The following is a 19,766-nucleotide window of genomic DNA, read 5'->3' as shown; positions in this document are numbered from 1 at the left end:
ACACTTATGTTCTTACTTGGGAGCCGTCGAAAATTTCGGAATACAGAGTCCCGTAGACCGAAAAGTAAGAAGCATGGGTACAGTATAAAACTGCCATGGAAAAAGCTTTTTAGGTTATGTTAATCCTTATATATAATGTAAGTTACCTAGCTTGGCCTAGTTAGAATGGAGGAAATGTAATCACCTTCAATACTCTGATAATAGAAAATATTCTCCAGCATCATTATCCTCCTCTCCTGCAGAATGAAAGCCCTGACGAAAACGCAATATCATTTACATATCACCACAACCATATTTTGTGAAATATAACAAACAGTGGCAGTTAGAATCCGGTGTTTTTTTTTTTTTTTTTTTTTTAGAAATCCTTCCGAGGGTTAGATTCCATCTCCCCCTCCCCCCAAGGACTAAAATAAATAAACATTGGGATTACTTGTTATTTTTGTACAAGGGACGCAATTAAAGTCCCAGTTCAGCACATTCACATTTAGACTTTGATCCTGGAAGAAAACCTGTTAGTATTGTCTCTTGGTTTCTCATGTGGTCTCACATACATAAAGTACAAGAGTGTAGAACTTCATATGACATCGTTAAACATTGGGATTACCTGTTATTTTTGTACAAGGGACGCAATTAAAGTCCCAGTTCAGCACATTCACATTAGACTTTGATCCTGGAAGAAAACCTGTTAGTATTGTCTCTTGGTTTCTCATGTTGTATCACATACATAAAGTACAAGAGTGTAGAACTTCATATGACATCGTTAACGGAATTTTTCCTGAAATCAGGAATTGTTATACGGATAAAATTAAAGGATGGAACATGTTTAGAGGACTTGCACGTGACATCCAATTATAGTTCTCAACAAATGTGTTACAGATGAAAATGTCTGTATTGACTCTATTTTCTGGTACTTACGTTTTATTTATTTATGTTCCTCATATTCATTGGGAAGCAAGTAAAGACTGTGCCTGTGTGTGTGTGTAAATGTACCGTATAATTAAGGGATTTTTTTACTTTCTTAAAATAAAAACTACAATTTTAGTCCATCCCATATCGGCTAACAAAAGGAGGTAGCGGACCAAAGATAGCTGCTGTTTATTAAACGTCGTTAACAACAGGGGTTTCATTCAGTCAGAGGGGAAAAAAAAAGAATAATTGGAAGTTTCTATATTCGTTTGAACTGCGATATACTTCCTCCTATTATTTTAAGAACCATTTCCTTGCCATTTGTCTGCATCAGAAAGGAAACGCCAAAAATCACTAGAATGTGCAAATTTACCCGAACTACGTACTAGATCACTAGTTCAATAGCAAATCACTAAATCTAGTACGAAATTACAAAATGTGGCATCCCTGCTTTTGACCACATGTTCATAAACAGTTTTTCATGTTTCGATGAGTAGATTCACCTTCCAAACGCTGTGAACAGTGCACCCTGTATATATATATATATATATATACATTAGAGATCTGCAAGAGCCGAATTTTTCGGCCCGAGCCTAATCCGGCTCGAATGTAGCTAGGCCCAACCCAGCCCCATGCAGGCTCGGAAAATTTTGGAAATTTTTGTCCCAAGCCCGGCCCGGCCCAAATTAATAGTGGAGCCAACTCGCCCAAGCCCGGTGAACAATTAATGAACAATTAATTCTCTATGTAGAAAAAGTTGAGCCGCTAAGCAACACAAACTGTAAACGTGCATTGTCTGTAATACCTTTCACTCCTCGTTAGTTTTATTGCAATTATCATTTAACTAGAGTCAATAAATATTAAAGAACTACAAATAATCGCCCGAACCCAGCCCTACTTGAAGCGCCGGCCTGCCCTAGCCCAGCCTGGGCTAAGGAAACAGCAGAGCTGGACCGCCTGAGCCCGAACCATGCAGTGCACTAATATATATAGAGGAAAGTAGCCAAATCCGGCACCCCAGTTTGTTTTTCAGTCCTATAATTGATAGAATTAGAATTTGTCATTTTTAAGTATTCAATATAAAAAGTTAAACAAGTTTCTTATGTTCAGCTGCAGTACAAAGTTGATAAGCCTAACGTGGTTGAAGCTATAAAGGTTTTTCTGAAACCTATCAAATTCATGAGTCTGAAAAAGGTAGCCTAAATCAGCATCCTCGTATATTACTAGCAGTGAGTTACCTAAAAATTACCAAATAAACTGAAGAAAATTAAATATGACCAAATAATTGCGTACCATGACTTTATTTCAGAAAATATAAATAATTTGACTGATGAAACATAAAAATTTTGAAGAAATATAAACATTTGTATTTTCATTGTATGTATGCGCTTCTTGCGTAAACGTTTAATATAATTATGAAAACTGTTCAATAAACAAATAAACAAAAAGCACCAATCACAATCATCGGCAAACGTCACATATGTAATCGTATTTTTCAGCTCCAATACATTCAGCATGTGCCCAGTCTGAACACATAAGACCCATAACTCACACTTCATCATTGTCTGAACAGAACATACATGAAACATCATTTTCTGGTGAAGCAGTGTATTCAATGAGAATTTCAAGTGTTGAAAAGAGAGCTGAATTCTGAGATACTTAGCGTTCTTTCATCACATTTCCTTCGATCTCACAGCAGTTATGGCCTCAGTCATATTTTCTTTTGGCCAATTGTGATTATAGTGCGTGGTTTTCTTTCCGTTTCCCTAATTAAGGCGGCTTCTTTTCCGCGCTGCAACAATGAAAAACTTTCTCAGAACTCGAGCAACTCTATTTCATTTTATATAGGACTATAGCCTATAAAGATTAGAAGCTATAGGGTCTACTAATGACACATATGCCATTAAAGAGGGTGCCGGTTTAGGACTCCAAAAGGGGTGCCGGATTAGGGTTTCAGCACATGGCGGAAACAAACGTAATAGTTTCGCAATTAAAGCTTATAATGCATTACTAAACACGTATTTACTTACTTTGTAGTTCCTTAATTAGCTACTATAATGAAAATTTTGCCTACTCATACTCATTTATCGTGAAACTTCAGATTTCTCTGACACTACCAAAACTTGCAAGTCACTCAAATCACAATGCCTACTGATTCTCAGCCCCCAAACTGTGTAGGATTAGTTTCTAATATCAGCGCCTTTTCTTAATCGGAGTAAGTAATGTGCCCAGCACAACACTTGGCTGTTTACGCTTCACAGAGACGCTAGAGACTGGGGCGCCGGATTAGGGATAGGGGGCTGATATTGGTAACTTTCCTCTCTCTCTCTCTCTCTCTCTCTTTATATATATATATATGTAAAACATTTTCAGTATTACTTTGAAAACATTTTCTCTCTCAACATTGAAAACATATTACATTATATTCAACACAATAGTAGAATTTGTGAAAATTTTCCTTAGATTATTTTCCTTCTATCGTTCTAAAAATATACTTATTGTACTTCATAAAATGTTTTCCAAACATTTTTAAAAAATATTTCCGGTAAATATTTGGGATATTTCTCAGATATAACAAGGAATATATTTTCTCCAGTAACGGAAGAGTATATTCTGAAAACAATGTAAAAATATTTCTATAATATATCAGAAAATGTTGTTCACTAAAAACACAAAATATTTTCTAAAACATAACGGAAAACATTTTCTATTCATTTCTAATATGTTTTCTTTTTCCTGTTTTAAAGTTTTATATTCAAAATTCGATAAAATATTCTGGAAATAAGACTAAAATATTGTACGAAAATGTTCCGTTTAAGTTATAACAGAAGGTTACCAAAATACTTTTGTTAAAATTAAGTAAACCTTTTTAAAACATTTCTGAAAAATATTTCTTATATTACGAAAGAATTTATTTTTAAAACATTCTAAACGTTTTAAAAATATATGTTCAATATGTTTTCTTGTAAAAATAGAAAATATTTCAAATAACCTATTAGAAAACATTTTTCAAATATATGGAATATATTTCCTTTCATTGTTTCCCATATCATATATTGAAAACATTTTTATTATCATTTCGAAAATATTTTCCTTCTCAACAATGAAAACATATTAGATTATATCCAATAAAATATTTCTAATACATTTTGTGAATATTTTCCTGGATATACTTTCCGGCTAACATTCTCAAAATGTACTTTCGGTAATTTCTAAAATGTTTTCTAAACATTTTTCGGAAAATATTTTCCGGAAATATTCGGAATACATTAGGGAAACCAGCATGGAAATCTCCAGAGAAGGAAAACCTTTTGGAAACCAAGGAAAATATTTTCTTTTGGTTGAGAAAATATTCCTTGCTGTGTGGGTTTATTCACCAAGTGGTTTTCTCATTTTGTTGAGAAAGTTCGTCCGACTGAAGAATCACGGGTTCTGCTGATTCTTGATGAACACTATCGTCACGTTCGAAATATTGACGCCATTGAGATGACGCGTAATCATCACGTTACCATAATTTCATTGCCACCACACACAACTCACAAATTTCAGCCACTAGACAAGACCTTTATGGGTGCCCTAAAGGCTTATTATAGTGAGGAATTAAGGCAATGGCTTCGTCATTCGCAACGACCAGTTACATCTAATGACATCATGGAGATATTTGGAAGAGCATACCTTAAAGTCCAAACTGGGGAAATAGCTGTAAATGGTTTTAAGTCCACAGGAATTTTCCCTCTGAATCCAAATATTATTAGTGATGCAAATTTCATAACTTCTGAAATTGAAGCACAAAAGACATGTAATCCAACCCTTAAACCTACTGCGGCCCAAGATCCAAGCGAAAACAATAATGCCCAAGATCCTTTTCCTTCTACAGCATCGTTTGAAGAGTTTACCTGCCTTACGTCTCAAGATACTCACAACACAGTACCTCGTACTTCAAATCTAGTAAGTCGATTTCATATTTCAACAGTTCCTATAATTAAAAAAAAGGCTGAGCAATCGAGGTAGAAAACCACCAAGTGCTACTGTTACAACGAATACTCCTCACCAAGAAACAGTTCTTACTTCCTTACAAACGTAACGTAAATGCAAGAAGTCATTATCGTTGACTACCGTTGACCACAAATCAGCAAATGTAAAAAGGAATACATCTGGACAGAAAAGAAGACAAGAATCTCTGGAATTTGCAAGACAAGAATCAGTTCCAGAAGAATGTACGATGGTGATTTCTGATTTAGATCTTTGTGATGATGAAGATACTAACTTAGATATGCCTGTTGGACACGAAAAGCCTGATGACGAAGATGCAAATTGTATATTCTGCGATAGGAAATTCTCTGAAGATACAGAAGGGGAGCAATGGGTTAGATGTATAATGTGTTCAATGTGGGCACATAACGAATGTTCTGGTGCGAAAAATGAAGACTATATATGTGACTTTTGTAAATAGCCAGTCATCACTTCTACATTATTCTTTCACCTTATTTTGCACCTTCAAGCATTTTCTTACTTCTTTGTGGCAAATTTCGATGCTAGCCCATATTTGGACCATACTTTCAAAACTTAACATTATGGCCTCTCTCAGAAAATTGTGTTTATTATTGTTAGTCTTGAAATTTTCAGCTATATTTGTAACTCTGTTATAAAGTTAACATCTCTCAACATATTTGGAGTTGTTATTTCGTACATTGCTTAGAACATTTTATTGATATTCGAAAAATAAAAATGGTAGCCCGTATTTAGACCTTCTCCTCTAAGAGTACTCAAAAACGTGAAATATTCAAATTCATCACCTACTAAGAGAAGAACATACAAGAAGCATAACACAAGACGAACAAGATGAATCATACAAACACACACACACACACAACGTTGAACGGAGCGTTAACTATTATGAGAGAAAACTAAAAGATTATTATGATAGAAGAAAGAATAGACACAGAAGGGTTCTCAACCCCACCTTGAGAGCTTAAGCATCCACCAACCGTCCACTGTGCTTTAGAAAGAATAACAGCTGACTATTTCAAATGTGGCAGCAAGTTCTGAAGTTTTCAGAAGAGTAATGAGTAACAAATTTCTGCCTTTTTCCATTTGTTTTTATATTTTTCTTCGAAAACTGCCAATGCAAAACATAAATCACACGAAAAAGTCACTTTACCTCTCAAAAAGTAACTTTTAGTAACAAATTTGAAAAAAAGTAACTTTTAGTGACCAACTTGAAAAAAAGTAAATTTTAGTTTTAAAAAAGTGACTCGCTATGAGCTCTGTTCCGCTCAATGAATTTACGTGAATAAAAATATACTTTACAAAAATTAAGCTAGCGCCAAATGCGTTCCTGCATAACACTAGACTCAGTCTAAAAATATATATAATTCTTACTTCGATCGATCTCTTCATTTCTAAAAACGTCTTGAATACACCCATGTAACGTCCGTCCGTTGATACACCACTTGTAGAGCAGGCTCGAAACCAGCCACAGAGCTTTGGGGTCCATGAATATGTTAAGAGGGGTCAAGACATTAAAAATTCTCTTATAAATATCTAAATTGTGCACTTTGTATTGAGCTCTAGACTGGACATTAAAAATTTAGGGAGGGCCAGGCCCTCCTTAGTCCCCTTCTGGTTGCGAGCCTGTTCCAGAGTAGCACTTACCAACTGAATCTGGTGTAGGCTTATTACTATATTGTCATATTTTTCCTTATTGAGGAGGAGGTAGGTGAATGGCCACTCAACATGTTGCCAATTTCAGTAATCTGCATCTGTCCATCAATCTCTTTTCTCGGAAACGACCGCGGAGCCCAGGAGGGTAGGTATCAGCGGTCTGTTTTGTCAATTGTTTCGATCGAAACACCGCCCGAAAGAATGAGGTCATGTGGTTCTTGAAGCCGTACATGAGAACGAGGTTGCTTCGTATTTTTGAGTGAAATAAATAAATAAGAATATTGCCTTCTTTCCTAAACGCTAAACCTTTTTTAACTTGATGTAATAAATAACCTATACGATACTGATTGATATAATTGGATTTGGGGGAGTATTCCTTTTCCATCCAGGGGTGTGTGTAAAGAAATTTGGGGGGGTGTTGGGGGGTGTAGATTACTCCCTGGTGTAAACACAAGAGTTCATTTTCCTTATGGGAGATTCAATGTTAAATTTTGGAACCAGTTTTCTCCAATAATTATTCGTAAAGATTTTGGGGCAAATGAATTATATTTGTTACAAAACGCAAAAACACCTACTAAAGCTAGTAAAGCCGCCTTAAACATTATTTTGGGAAGGCCCCCCTTTTGGGGGAAAGGGCGCCGATTTCTCTGTAACTTTGGGGAGCTCATTCATAAAAAATATTTATAACAATAAAAAATACATATAAAAATACGTATATATTCATAAAAACATATGGGGCCCACACGAGCTTTGGGACCCCCAGAATCGGCGCCCTTGTCAAGGGGTGTAAAAAGGTGGTGAGTGATGTGTTAGGAAAATCCCAAAATTTATTTTCGGAATGCCAGTAAGCGTCACATTAATCACAAATGTCACAGAATTAATGCTCCAATGCTCAGCCCCGTTTCAAAAATAAAAAAAATCACCATAAATATCCTTAGTAGGGACATTCGAGAAGAAGGTATTTTTTGTTAATTTGTTGCGGTTCATTCCTTCCAGACTGTTTCGGCTCTCTAAGGGTATCCAATCACAATAAACCACAAACAAATTATTAAAATTACCATCAAATATTATGGGTTGTCTTATTCTCAAATGAAAATTAGTCTTATCAGGGTAAATAAATATTTATTCAGGAAATAAATAAATTGAAGTGATTCGACGAAATTCCTTAACGGGATGATCTACCTTTTCTCGGCACAAAAATTTTTATATTGGACCTTATGGGGAGAACATGGCTACCGAATTTCCTCAGTTTCTAAGGAACTAGGTATCTCTAATGGGAAAGAAAAATTTGCAGCATTCTACAGAAGTTTATTAACGGGTTGAAATACTTAAATTGTATATTTGTCTGCTGGTTTAGCAGAAATAAATTATTAAAAAATAAATTAATTAGTTTCTTTTTATACAAATTATAATATGTCTAACTTTGGAACCAATTATGGTAGAAAGATCAACTTTTTTTTGTTTTATTCCTTGAGAAGAAACGACTCTAATAGTTTTAATCACAACCATATCTGATGCGCCAATTAAAAAACAGTATTTTAATATAAGTATTAAAGTCCACCTGTCAAGAAGTTTGACGAGGTAAGGCATCCACGCCCACCCTTTTCTTCTGTTTTCGTCTCGAGAGATATGAAGGGACCGTTTTCACAGCAGGTGTCAATGCGAATGTAAACATCCTGTCTTCACGTTCAATAGCCCAAGTTCGGCCACTTTCTCTCTCTTTTTTTTCTCTCTCTCTTCCGAGGAGGTGTTTCTACCCTGTAAGAAAATTATAGATATGTAGAGAAAATGGTGATCAATTATTTCTGATAGCCAGATGATAGACAAGCATTCTAAAATCCCTTCGAATTCCAAAAATGTATCGACTATAACTTTACCATCTGGTTATTTTCAGGAGGCAAAAGTTACATTATTATTATTATTATTATTATTATTATTATTATTATTATTATTATTATTATTATTATTATTATTATTATTATTATTATTATTATTATTATTTGGAGTTAGAGTGCAAAGCCACGAAGATACAAATGGCTCCATTGGCTAAACATACACATAGCTGCACCCATTCAGAACAATCCTTTGTGCGTTAGAAAGCATGCTATAACACTGCGCCCCTCGCAAAAATCTAATTCAACTCTTATTGACCTCAGTAGCGCTTACTAATAGCGTAAATGCTATAAATCAGGCATTTGCAAGTAAGAACAGGGATTGGCCGAATCACAGAAATCTTACTGTCGTCACGGGCTGTAAAAGGTAATATATGACATTTTCACAAGAAATAATTATCGGATAATTTAATAACGGACAATTTCGCGGACTGTATAAAAGAACTCGGCGTGTTTTTCAATAAATAAATAAATAAATAAATAAATAAATAAATAAATAAAAGAAAGAAAACGTGCATTTTTCAATTCCCATACCCACGTCCTAAGAAGGCGCTTAGCGCAACGAGCCTAAACTTTAAATGCTTTAAAAGTTTGTTCTTTTTTGCGTATCCCGCTTCTTCTTTCAACTCCCTAGGACAGTGATGATTTCAGGGGGGATTCCGGGGGGGGATTCTCCCAAGAGCTACGAAATTCACCCTCGAGTGCTTGAGATCTTCGCAGAAATTTATGTGGAGCACGCAATTTTTAGTCGCTTTCCCCCCTGTGCGTGGTGCCTCCGGGGGAAATGATATGAAATTAATACTGCTATAGGATAATTGAAGATTGGCTTACAGTGCTTAGTCTTAGCGAAGTAAGCACGAGAAACCAGAAATAGCACAAAAAACAGGGATTTTGCTCCACTGTTCCCCCGTGAAAATTCATGGTTTACACACAATACACGTTGGATCTAACAGGACTATTTAGAGAACGTCTTATAGAACATTTGGTGTGCAGTGTTGTCTGCGGACAAGAGGCAAAACCGTGTATTTCATTAAAAAATGGAGTATCTTAAATTTCCCTCGCCCCCTCAGGAGACGCTTCTCAAATGAGACCGTATCCTGCCTCTTTCTCCCATTCTCTAGGCTTTAGGCCAATTAGGACTTACAGATATTTGAATAAGTCCATTACTTGGTTGCCTAGTAATTAGCCATCATATTGCCATATTGGATTTAGACAAATGTTCTCTCATGTTACCATGTAAAATATGTCTTGTCGTGATGAAAGCTACCAGAAAAAGTAGGTTTCGTTTAGTCCTAAGGAAGTACGCTACATCCTAGAGTAATGCGTGCATATACGCATTTGTAACTTTGTACAGTTAATCGTTAGACAACAGTGTTGCCAGGTTGTAAGGTTTCTAAGTGGCAATAAACAATGTCATATTTAAATTCATCGGCCTCAGAAACCTATAGTTTGAAACCAAAATTATCTTTCTAAGTGCCTTGGTTCACGATCTCTCTCTCTCTCTCTCTCTCTCTCTCTCTCTATATATATATATATATATATATATATATATATATAGAGAGAGAGAGAGAGAGAGAGAGAGAGAGAGAGACTATATATATATATATATATATATATATATATATATATATATATATATATAGAGAGAGAGAGAGAGAGAGAGAGAGAGAGATTTATGTAGGGCGGCGGCCATATTGGAAAATGACGGCTACCAGGAAAACACCTCAAATTTGAAATATATTCCCAAGACATTATTTTAAAAAGAACTTAGAGGACATTTTTTTACGGACACTTATATATGGGGGCCAGGACTTTACATTGTCGGAATCCTGTGGGGGCACCCCTCTGCCCTCCTTCCCTTCCATGTTATAATATTTGTCCGGAAGGGGAAAAATTCCAAAATAACAGGTTTTCTGATATATACTGTTCTTCCCGCGCACTCTAGAATGCATCGTGATGAACTTCCAGAGGTAACGGGGAAAAGAGGATACTTCACACCACATCGTCCAGTCTCTTAGTATGGAACCATTGAGGGAGACAAACTCTATAAAGCTAACAGTATTTGGCAGCTGACAGGTAATCTCAGAAACTGGTCGAGAACCTGTTTCATTCAGACATCCACCCCCTTCCCTCTCCATTTCAGCAACCCCCACCCTTTCCGCGGCCAAGCTTAGAGTAGGGCGTGACTTACCCTCGAAAAATTTGGACAGGTGGACTTTAATACTTATATTAAAATACTATTTTTTAATTGGCGTATCAGATATGGTTGTGATTAAAACTATTAGAGTCGTTTCTTCTCAAGGAATAAAACAAAAAAAAAGTTGATCTTTCTACCATAATTGGTTCCAAAGTTAGACATATTATAATTTGTATAAAAAGAAACTAATTAATTTATTTTTTAATAATTTATTTATGCTAAACTAGCAGACAAATGTACAATTTAAGTATTTCAACCCGTTAATAAACTTCTGTAGAATGCTGCAAAATTTTTCTTTCCCATTAGAGATACCTAGTTCCTTAGAAACTGAGGAAATTCGGTAGCCATGTTCTCCCCATAAGGTCCAATATAAAAATTTTTGTGCCGAGAAAAGGTAGATCATCCCGTTAAGGTTAAAAAAAAATCCGGAACTCTTTCACTTCAGAGCCCTATTCCTTAAGTCAGATGATCATCACTCAGACCAACAGACTCCTACAAATTTTCTTAGTCATACTCCACCGATCCGTCACTCCCTCACAGTTTTTTCTGACGCCTACCTCTATCAGGAAAGCCTGACTACAACTTCCCGTCTATGAATGTAAGAGACCTTGTTGTCAATGGACATCACTTAGTCCAAAGACTGTTTCTCTTTCTCCAAAGAGAAGACCATCACTCAGGTGTCTCTGGCCTAGTAATAAAAAAGTATATAAGAAACCTTAAAGTGTTTTCTGCCTCTGAGGTTAAAAAAGTTTATAACCTACTTCTCCTAAGCAGAAGATAATGGGAATCACTTATTCCAATAAGCTATCATTCAAACTTATCACCTGGCTAGCTAAATGTTATCAGAACTTGGTCATCACTCAGACCGAAGGAAATCATTCATTCCTTGCTCTAGCCATCACTTAGGCCAGTCCCTACTTATTTCCTTATAAAATCAGAAATTCTTACGCCATCACTCAGGCTCCAGAGAAATCATTTATTCTATGTCATCGGTCATCATTCAGACCGTTCCCTACAAGATAGGAAAGTTTTTTTAAAAGGCGAGGCAGGACCTTCAACGTAGAACGGCTCTAACAACCATAGTCATCCAGCCCCCTATGCTCCGAGAGGCTTCCTTTTATATGGTCGAAGACCCTTCTGTTTTTTAGTTTACTTAATTTTATTTTCGCTTAAAAATCCGCAAAAACGTCTTTTGAATGCGAGCAACCGTCACAAGCCTCCGAAAAATTCCATCGATCACTATAAGAAAAAACTATATAGAAAAAACTTGAATGTTGAGTTCGTTAAATAAAGCTGGAAGAAATCCAAGTAAGAAATACACAGTTTAAACAGATATACACATACAAATAAATAGGCAATAACCAAGATGAAATTATAAATATATAACACATAATACGTATATGTGTAATTAAATATATGTCTGGCCAGACTTACCTTTATCAGTAACAGAATTATTTACACTTTTATACTAATCCTTTATTCCAAAAATAAAACACAGTAAGGGCGAACACTCGTCCTTACAAATTAATGTGAAATTAGGCGTCATTGTAGCAAATGAGTATGCGTTTTTCAAATCTGGAATGTTATTTTGGTAACGCACCATTTTAGGGGGCACAGGGGGCGAAGCATTAGATGATGGATCTTTATAAAAATTCAAAATTTTGTTCCGGAAATGCCAGTGAGGTGAACGCTCTACCACTGGGCTACCTCGTCCCCTTCTAATGGTAGCATATTAAATTCTACTTAGTAGGTCAAGTACTTGACTTTATCACACGTTCTTTAGGTAACTACGGCTGAGCCCGTATGGATGATGATGGGATGAATTGGTGGAATGAAAACAGTGGGAGGAAGCGGGACCACCCCGGAAACTCCCACGCACACGTAGTTTGTCCACCACAAAGCTCACATAGCACGAGCAGGGATTAATCCGACGACCTCTAGCACCAGATGTGAGTGTTTTTCCTAATGAGCCGCCGTTGTCCCTCGTAGATCAAGCATCGGTTCACATTCTACGCAGACCGGCCATAGTAACTAGTATTTCTCTCTTTCTTCTGTACTTAGAAGGTAAATTCGGTACCACCAGACATGTCAACTCTGACGCGAAGTCGTAGCAGTTGTAGTAGTAGGCCTATTAGCAGTAGTCGTCGTAGTAGTAGATGTAGTAATAGTAGTAGTAGTAGTACAGTACTTTAGAGTCTTGAATAAATAAAGAGTTAGTTTCCCAAACACATACACGGTGTAGACTGCCAACATTAGTTTCCGATCCATCCTTCACAGTTTCCGGACCGAGCCGGGATGGCCCGGCCCGAATATACGTGTGTCCGATTCGGCCCTATAGCATTTGTGTAGGGATGCGCACGAGACAAGATTTGTGGCTGTCTCGTCTCGAAAATGTGCTGTAAAAGTGATGTCTCGACTCGAAAAATGTATATTTCTCTTTTGGAAGAGCCGTGTCTCGACTCGAATTTTGTCAGGAAAATCCTGTCTCGACTCGTCTCGTGCGCATCCCTACATTTGTGTCCGGCCCGGAATGTGCCTTGCCCAGTTCGGGCCCGGTCCAGTTTCATATTACTTGAAACGGGCAGTTCCGGGTCGGGTAATCCGCCGGGTCGGGTAATCCGGGGAGCCCGGACCGTGCAGGGCTCTGATGCCTATTATATGACTACGATTGGAGATCAGACGATTAGGCCCGATTTTGCTTCCATGAGGAGGGGGGGCTTACAGGTTAACCTGTTAGACCCACTACAAAATTATGAGTATTAGCCTACGTCACTACGCTTGGCGATCAAACAAGAAACAACGACCAAATGATCTGGTGCAATTCCGATTACTTTTTCTTTCATGGGGAGGCTAACAGGTTACCAGTTACCGAATAATGTTGTTTTGTTGTTATGGTGAAGGCCCAAGGGAACAATACGGAAATACATAGTTTCATTATCTAAAGAGGGCAGATTGGCTATTTTTATAATATTATAATTTCCGTTTCTTTGGATTCGCTATTTAAACTTTTCATTAGAAATAAGGGAAGAAGTGTTTCATTGTGCTTGGCAACTTCTCTTCTAAAGGGAAATTTCTGTAACATTCAAAATTCCGATTTGTATTCATTAAACTAGTGGTTCTCAACCTAATTCCTATCACGATCTACATTTTATCACATCCTCTCGCCTTATAGTTTCTGGTTTGTAATAAGCTTGTGTTGGATTTTTAACATATCTCTTGCGCAGATCTAACGATATCCATTTCTTTCTATAATAGTAGAATCCATTTCTTGTATATAGTAGACACGTTAACTATCCTAAAAGCAAATGGATTAAAACTAAATTTGGCCAGATCATTCATATTACTCGAGACCGGATGTTAGGCAAAATGCCTATTCTTTAATATTAAAGATATGGTCAAAAATAACGTTTTAAAGTTTTTATAGGTTGTTATAGTTTCAATTTAAGCCAATTTTATTTTGCCTATTTTGCCTATTTGGCCCCTTCCTGCCTAAATAATTGCTACAGTGCCTAATGTTGCCTATTTTATGAATTTTCTTCGAAATAAGGCTTTATTGGTAAAAATATATAATCTAGTATCTCAAGAAAGGATTCTGCCTCTTCGAGAAATAAGTGTTGTGTGTAGTAATAAGATGCAATAAAACTTTGGACTGCTATGTGTACTAATAAAGTGCTGTAAAACTTTGGACTGCTGTGTGTACTGATTAAAATGTATAGAATTTGGACTGTTATATGTAGTGATAAAGCGCTGTATAGAATTTATTTACAAAATACACATGGAATACATGTCAACCTTCGTTTTTATATATACATTAAAAAATATTAAAAAACAGGTGTTTCTATATTCTTTGAACAATATCTATGAGTTGAATTTATTTTTAAATTGTATTGAGTATTTATCTTCGTTATTTCGAGTTACACTTTAGTGCCTATTTTTAAATTTTAAGTGCCTATTTGCCTGCCTATTTTCTAGGTTTTTAATGCCTAAACATCCGGTCTCTACATATTACAAATTTCGAATCCGATCCGTCATACTGTTTGAAAATGGAGACCTTTTGAAAATTTTAAACTTCATGACTCCCTTAATTTTGGGTCGTATAATAAAAAATAAAATGCTTTCTAATTTTGGTTCAAAAGACTTAAAGTTTTTAAAAAAGTTATTGAGTATTTTAAATGACTTGATAATGTGTGTCAAGAGAATTGAACCGGACATTGCCACACTAACGAAATGAAACCAGGCTCAGATATCTCATTAGCTTCCAACTTTAATTATATTTCAATATACAGGTTTTGGTTGCATTTATATTTTTCTGGTATTTTAATGTGCAGTTCTCATTAGTTTCATATCGTACCTCTTTCATTTAAACTGGTTTTAAAACACCACTGCACTGTTGAAAATGTTTAGTAGAGCTATTTTTTGTTGTTCGTAACAGTTTGTGTAAAAATAAAAATATACCTATTAGAACAACATTCTGATTATATTTCTCTTCCGCTTATCTTTGCGACCTCCATTAAACCCTCTCGCGACCTTCTTAGGAGTCGCGACTTCCAGGTTGAGAAACCCTGCATTAAACTATTCTTCACGTGTGTAGGACGTACATTTGTGCTCGTAATAGTATAATGTACTGTGCACGACTCTGTAATTGTAATGTTTCGTATTAGCGTTTTGGTATTTGTTATCATGAGTGAAATAGATTACTTGAGTTTCTGTTTGATTGATGAACAGTTAATACAAAATAAGCTTGTTTATTTAAAGGAATAATACTCAAAGTGAAACAGAAGCAGTGTTATATTTTTTCTTGCATTGTACAGTCAACTGCAAAATGATACCTTTATTGTGTGAATAAGCACTTTCCGAAAAGTATTTCAGCCTACCCATTTTAAAACTTCACGTTACGCCGAAACGACTCGTGCAATTAGAAAAATTCCACCATTTTACATTGTAAACCATCTATTTCCAACAACTTTCCTTCCATTTTTTTCCTATCTTTACTCATAACGCAGTTGGTCAATGGCTCTGGACTTTTGATACACCCGGTATATGAATGTCCCTTTAATAAGATTTTTTACATATATGAATAGAAACTGTGATCATGTTCTTTCTACATAAGCAACCTCCAGCAAAAGAAATAAAGTCTTAATTTATATACTTTGCTAGTTTACAATTGGTTTTAACTCTTTTTATTTTAAAAAAATGCGCTTCATTGTTGTTCGATAGCTTTCGGTTATTATTCAAGAATGGACATATCGGATATCGTTTTTCTTTTATTTACAACACCATAGAAACCAACATTCGCGATTGCAAGACGGCGTGAAACGATGTGGAAGCGGAGTGAAGACAATGAGTGAAGTATATTATATTTTTTGTGTGTTTTTTTTAAAAAGTGAATTTGACTTCAGATTAAGGTAAGAAAAAAGGTTTAGTTAATTGAAAAAAGTCACGTTGAGCTAACTGAGTAGTAAAAAATGGTATAGATTATATGTATTGAACTTAGGCTTACATGGTAGTTTAGGCCTAATATATAGATGATGAACATCTTGTACATTAGTGTAACACCTCAAGTCCGACTTTTCTGCTAGTAAAGCTTTATTTAATCAGCTAATAGTCGATTAAGTAGTTTTGTAGATTAAAACTTAGCTGTAGGCTTACAACTATAACTCAGCAGAAAATGCATTGCGTATTTTCTTAGTGTTCTTTACATGTTAATTTGTAGATTTAGGCCTAATTTATGGTTTTTAGTGTGATGCGGTGGTTCTTTTATTTTTCGTTTCGGTGGCAATTTACATCAAATAGGTGAATAGGTTAAATAGGTGAATAGGTGAATAGGTTTAACATAGAATAGGTTAAATCAAGATTTCTTCAACGTTAGGATTGCAAAACACGCGTAGGAAAACAATATGGAAGGTAAAAAAATAAAAAATTAGGTTATTTTATAAAAAATTAAGAATAAATTGAGAAAAGCAAGATAGTTACTTATGCAGTTAGGGACGCCGGCTACAAGACACAATAGAAGATGAATGGAGGGTAATTAAAAAATGCTGACCATTGTAATTATAGCCATAACTGTTGAGATCTAAAGTTTTTGAGGTATAGAAAAGGCTCAATTGCTTAGTACTCTTGCATTCGTACAAAACAGTGAGCTCTGTCGTAGCGAAGCGGTTAGCATAGGGCCTACACCAAGTTCGGTTAAAAGGAAATTATCGTGGCCTCGTATTTTTCAACATTTTTGGGTTTAAAATGTAGATTTCGATTAGGTATGTCCAATGGCACCACTTTTGATTTCTGGAACCGACCGCTTCAAGGTCAAATTAGGGGTCAAAAATAAAAAGTGGGACCATTTGGGCAATGAGAACCAGTGACCGATTGGGACGAAATGGGTGTCATTCGATTAGTATTTACATGTACATGGATAACTGATATTCCATTTTCCCGAAAATGTTATTTTGACCCCAAAAATTAACGAAAATCTGGACTTTTGGACCTTGGATTTTCGTTAATTTTCCGGATCAAAATTGAATTTTCCGGAAATTAGCATATCAATTATTCATATATGTGTAAATCGAATCAAGTGACACCCATTTCGTCCCAATCAATCACTGGTTCGCATTGCCCAAATGGTCCCACTTCTTATTTTTGACTCTTAGTTTGGCGTTGAAGTGGTCGGTTTCAGAAATCAAAAGTGGTGCCATTGGACACAACTTGATCTAAATCTACATTTTAAACACAAAAATGTTTAAAAATACGGGGCCACGGTAACTTCCTTTTAACCGCGTTCGTTTTTTTTTTTTTTTTTTTTTTAATGAAGAAACTTACGATTTGTTAAATTGTAGATAGAATAAAAACGATCATGTTGAATTCCAAGAATTAAATATTTTAAATTGTTGATTATGTTAGAAGAATGCAAATATCCGATTTTTCTTTCGAAAAGTCCAGAACTAGTGGTGATGCAGAAGAAGGCAATTGAGTCGGGCGCTTCCCTTGTGATTACATCTGCCCCGACTGCTCCCCGGATATGTTGTATTGTAATGTAGGTTACGTTAATATGAAACTACCCTTTTCGGTATACAAAAAAATAGCTGCCCTCCAAAACTTTTCTCTGCCCGCCGTTTGCCGCCCTAAGAAATTAAAACTGGCACCGTCATTGCCGGAAACCCAAACTCATAGGTGTATGTTACAAGCTTGAACTTATATATACATTAGGTGTATAAATTAGGATTATTGAAGTTGTAGATGTCTGTAGTTCCTTTGCTATTAGATAGACAACTACTAAGTAGCCAGTATGTTTATAGTTCAATTAGTTTTATGTTTGTTTCCATAAAGTAATCCTGTAGATCAAATAAAATGTTAGTGATCTTAATGATTAGTTATATAATAATTATTTCTCTTGTTTATGTTTTTGATTTTTTGTTCTCGGTGGACAAGGTGAAAACTGTCTCCGAAACACTGGGAAGTTTCCAGTGATTTCCAGACGGAAGGATCCTTGCAGAGAGAACGTAATGTTAAATTTAAGGAAAGGTTGCATAGTCGATGGTCTTAGTTTACTCTTCAATCATTTTTCGCCTTTTCATAATTAGGCCCAATAAATCAATATTCATGCTTGATTTCGTAATAATACAAAAGCAGTACTGACGGAAAATGTAGGCCTCGCGATTTGTGAGTATTAAAGTGTGTGACGTAAAACAATATCACTACTATTTCTTCTTGCCCTCCTCAATTGCAGATTTGAGAGCTTATTTCAAAAGCAAAGGGTATAATTTATTGCTTCCCCAGCAAGTGAAAAATGAAAATGGAATCCGTAAGTTTTACGTCCCACAGGCTGAAGGAGACGGTGATGATGAGAAATGAATGAAATGCTGGTATGAAGAAAGTGAGAGGAAGCGGGAGAACCCCGAGAAACCCCACGCACACGGTATTTGTCCACCACAAAACTCACTTGACGAGCTGGGATCGAACCAAGGACGTGCACCAGAGGTAAACGCTCTACCATTGAGCCATCGCGGCCCCTTTCCGTGTAGTGTACATATATCAGTATTGTTGGTGTCACGTATTCCAGTTTTTATAAATGTAGGGTGATAGTAGAATTAGGTAACATCAGAAATTGCGAGTGGCGTTTCAGTTAAATAGCGGATGAAGGATAATCATTTTAAAACTTCACCAAGAAAAGCCGGAACGATGTAGATTTTGTAATAGGTCCCAAGCGACCGTATTTGATTGTATAGTGACTATGCATTCCTGTACTTAATTGACTTTCTCGTGTGTTTGGTGCGTAGTGGACAGGGTGTACTTCTCCAATGAAATATTAAATGATTGATGTGCTACTAATGTACAACTTCGGTTTTACAATGATCCTAGGAGCGAGTAAAAGTGTTCTATCTGTTTATTATGTATATGTATACACATTATGTGCATACGTATCCAGTGGATAAGATGGACAGTAATACAATAGGTAATCTTAGCATTATCCAATTCATTGTATAGTGCAGTGGTTTCCAACCGGTCTGTCGCGCACTCTCATAGCGTGTGTCATGAAGTTTTAGAATTTAATGAACCAATTAGAATCAATTTCGAGATAGACTGTAGCAGACAACGCCGCCGACGGTAGCAACTTATTCCGAGGCCCCTCGTACCAAGTTCAAGCCTATTAGTATTATTATACTTGCAAACGCTCGAAATGATGATTATCCACAAAGGTAGTAGCATAGATCATCCTTGGTTGTACTACTTGGAAGCTACTGTCCTTTGAAATACGTTTGACGACGCTACCAACATGTAACCGCTGCTACATAAAACAAAATGTAATAGACTTTTCCCTTTATAACAAACAACCTGTGCACATACGGAACTTATGTACAAGTATATAGGTGTTTTTCGAATTTGCAACTGCTTCTCAAGTCTGTTCATAGGAGTCAATTCACAAAGTATGTTTCCCACAGACCTGTGATTCCGTAACAGGGCCCATACACGGTCCACGGTTTGTGCAAACAAGGCTGTTTGTGCAAACAGTTTGACTGTGTGTGGCGCTGTATGAACTGTTTGCGCAAACGTTTGTGCAAACATTTTCCACATCGAACTCGTTCGAAAATTGTTTACACGAACATGATGTTTGC

General features: G+C 36.0%; 1 protein-coding gene across 1 annotated transcript in view; it reads left to right on the top strand.

Annotated features, from left to right (window-relative positions):
* Positions 1-5,128: 5,128 nt before the first annotated feature.
* Positions 5,129-19,766, top strand: part of LOC145661749 (uncharacterized) — a 38,235-nt gene continuing 23,597 nt past the window's right edge. Inside the window, exon 1 of the mRNA XM_081727083.1 lies at positions 5,129-5,279. Within this exon, the coding sequence (XP_081583209.1) occupies positions 5,129-5,279 (151 nt within the window). The remainder of the gene's footprint in view (positions 5,280-19,766) is intronic.

This window comes from Thermobia domestica, chromosome 10 (assembly GCF_964235325.1).
Source record: "Thermobia domestica chromosome 10, izTheDome1.hap1.1, whole genome shotgun sequence".
Lineage (NCBI taxonomy): Eukaryota > Metazoa > Arthropoda > Insecta > Zygentoma > Lepismatidae > Thermobia > Thermobia domestica.
The sequence above is the reverse complement of the archived record's forward strand: the minus strand, read 5'-3'. Positions and strand labels throughout refer to the sequence as shown.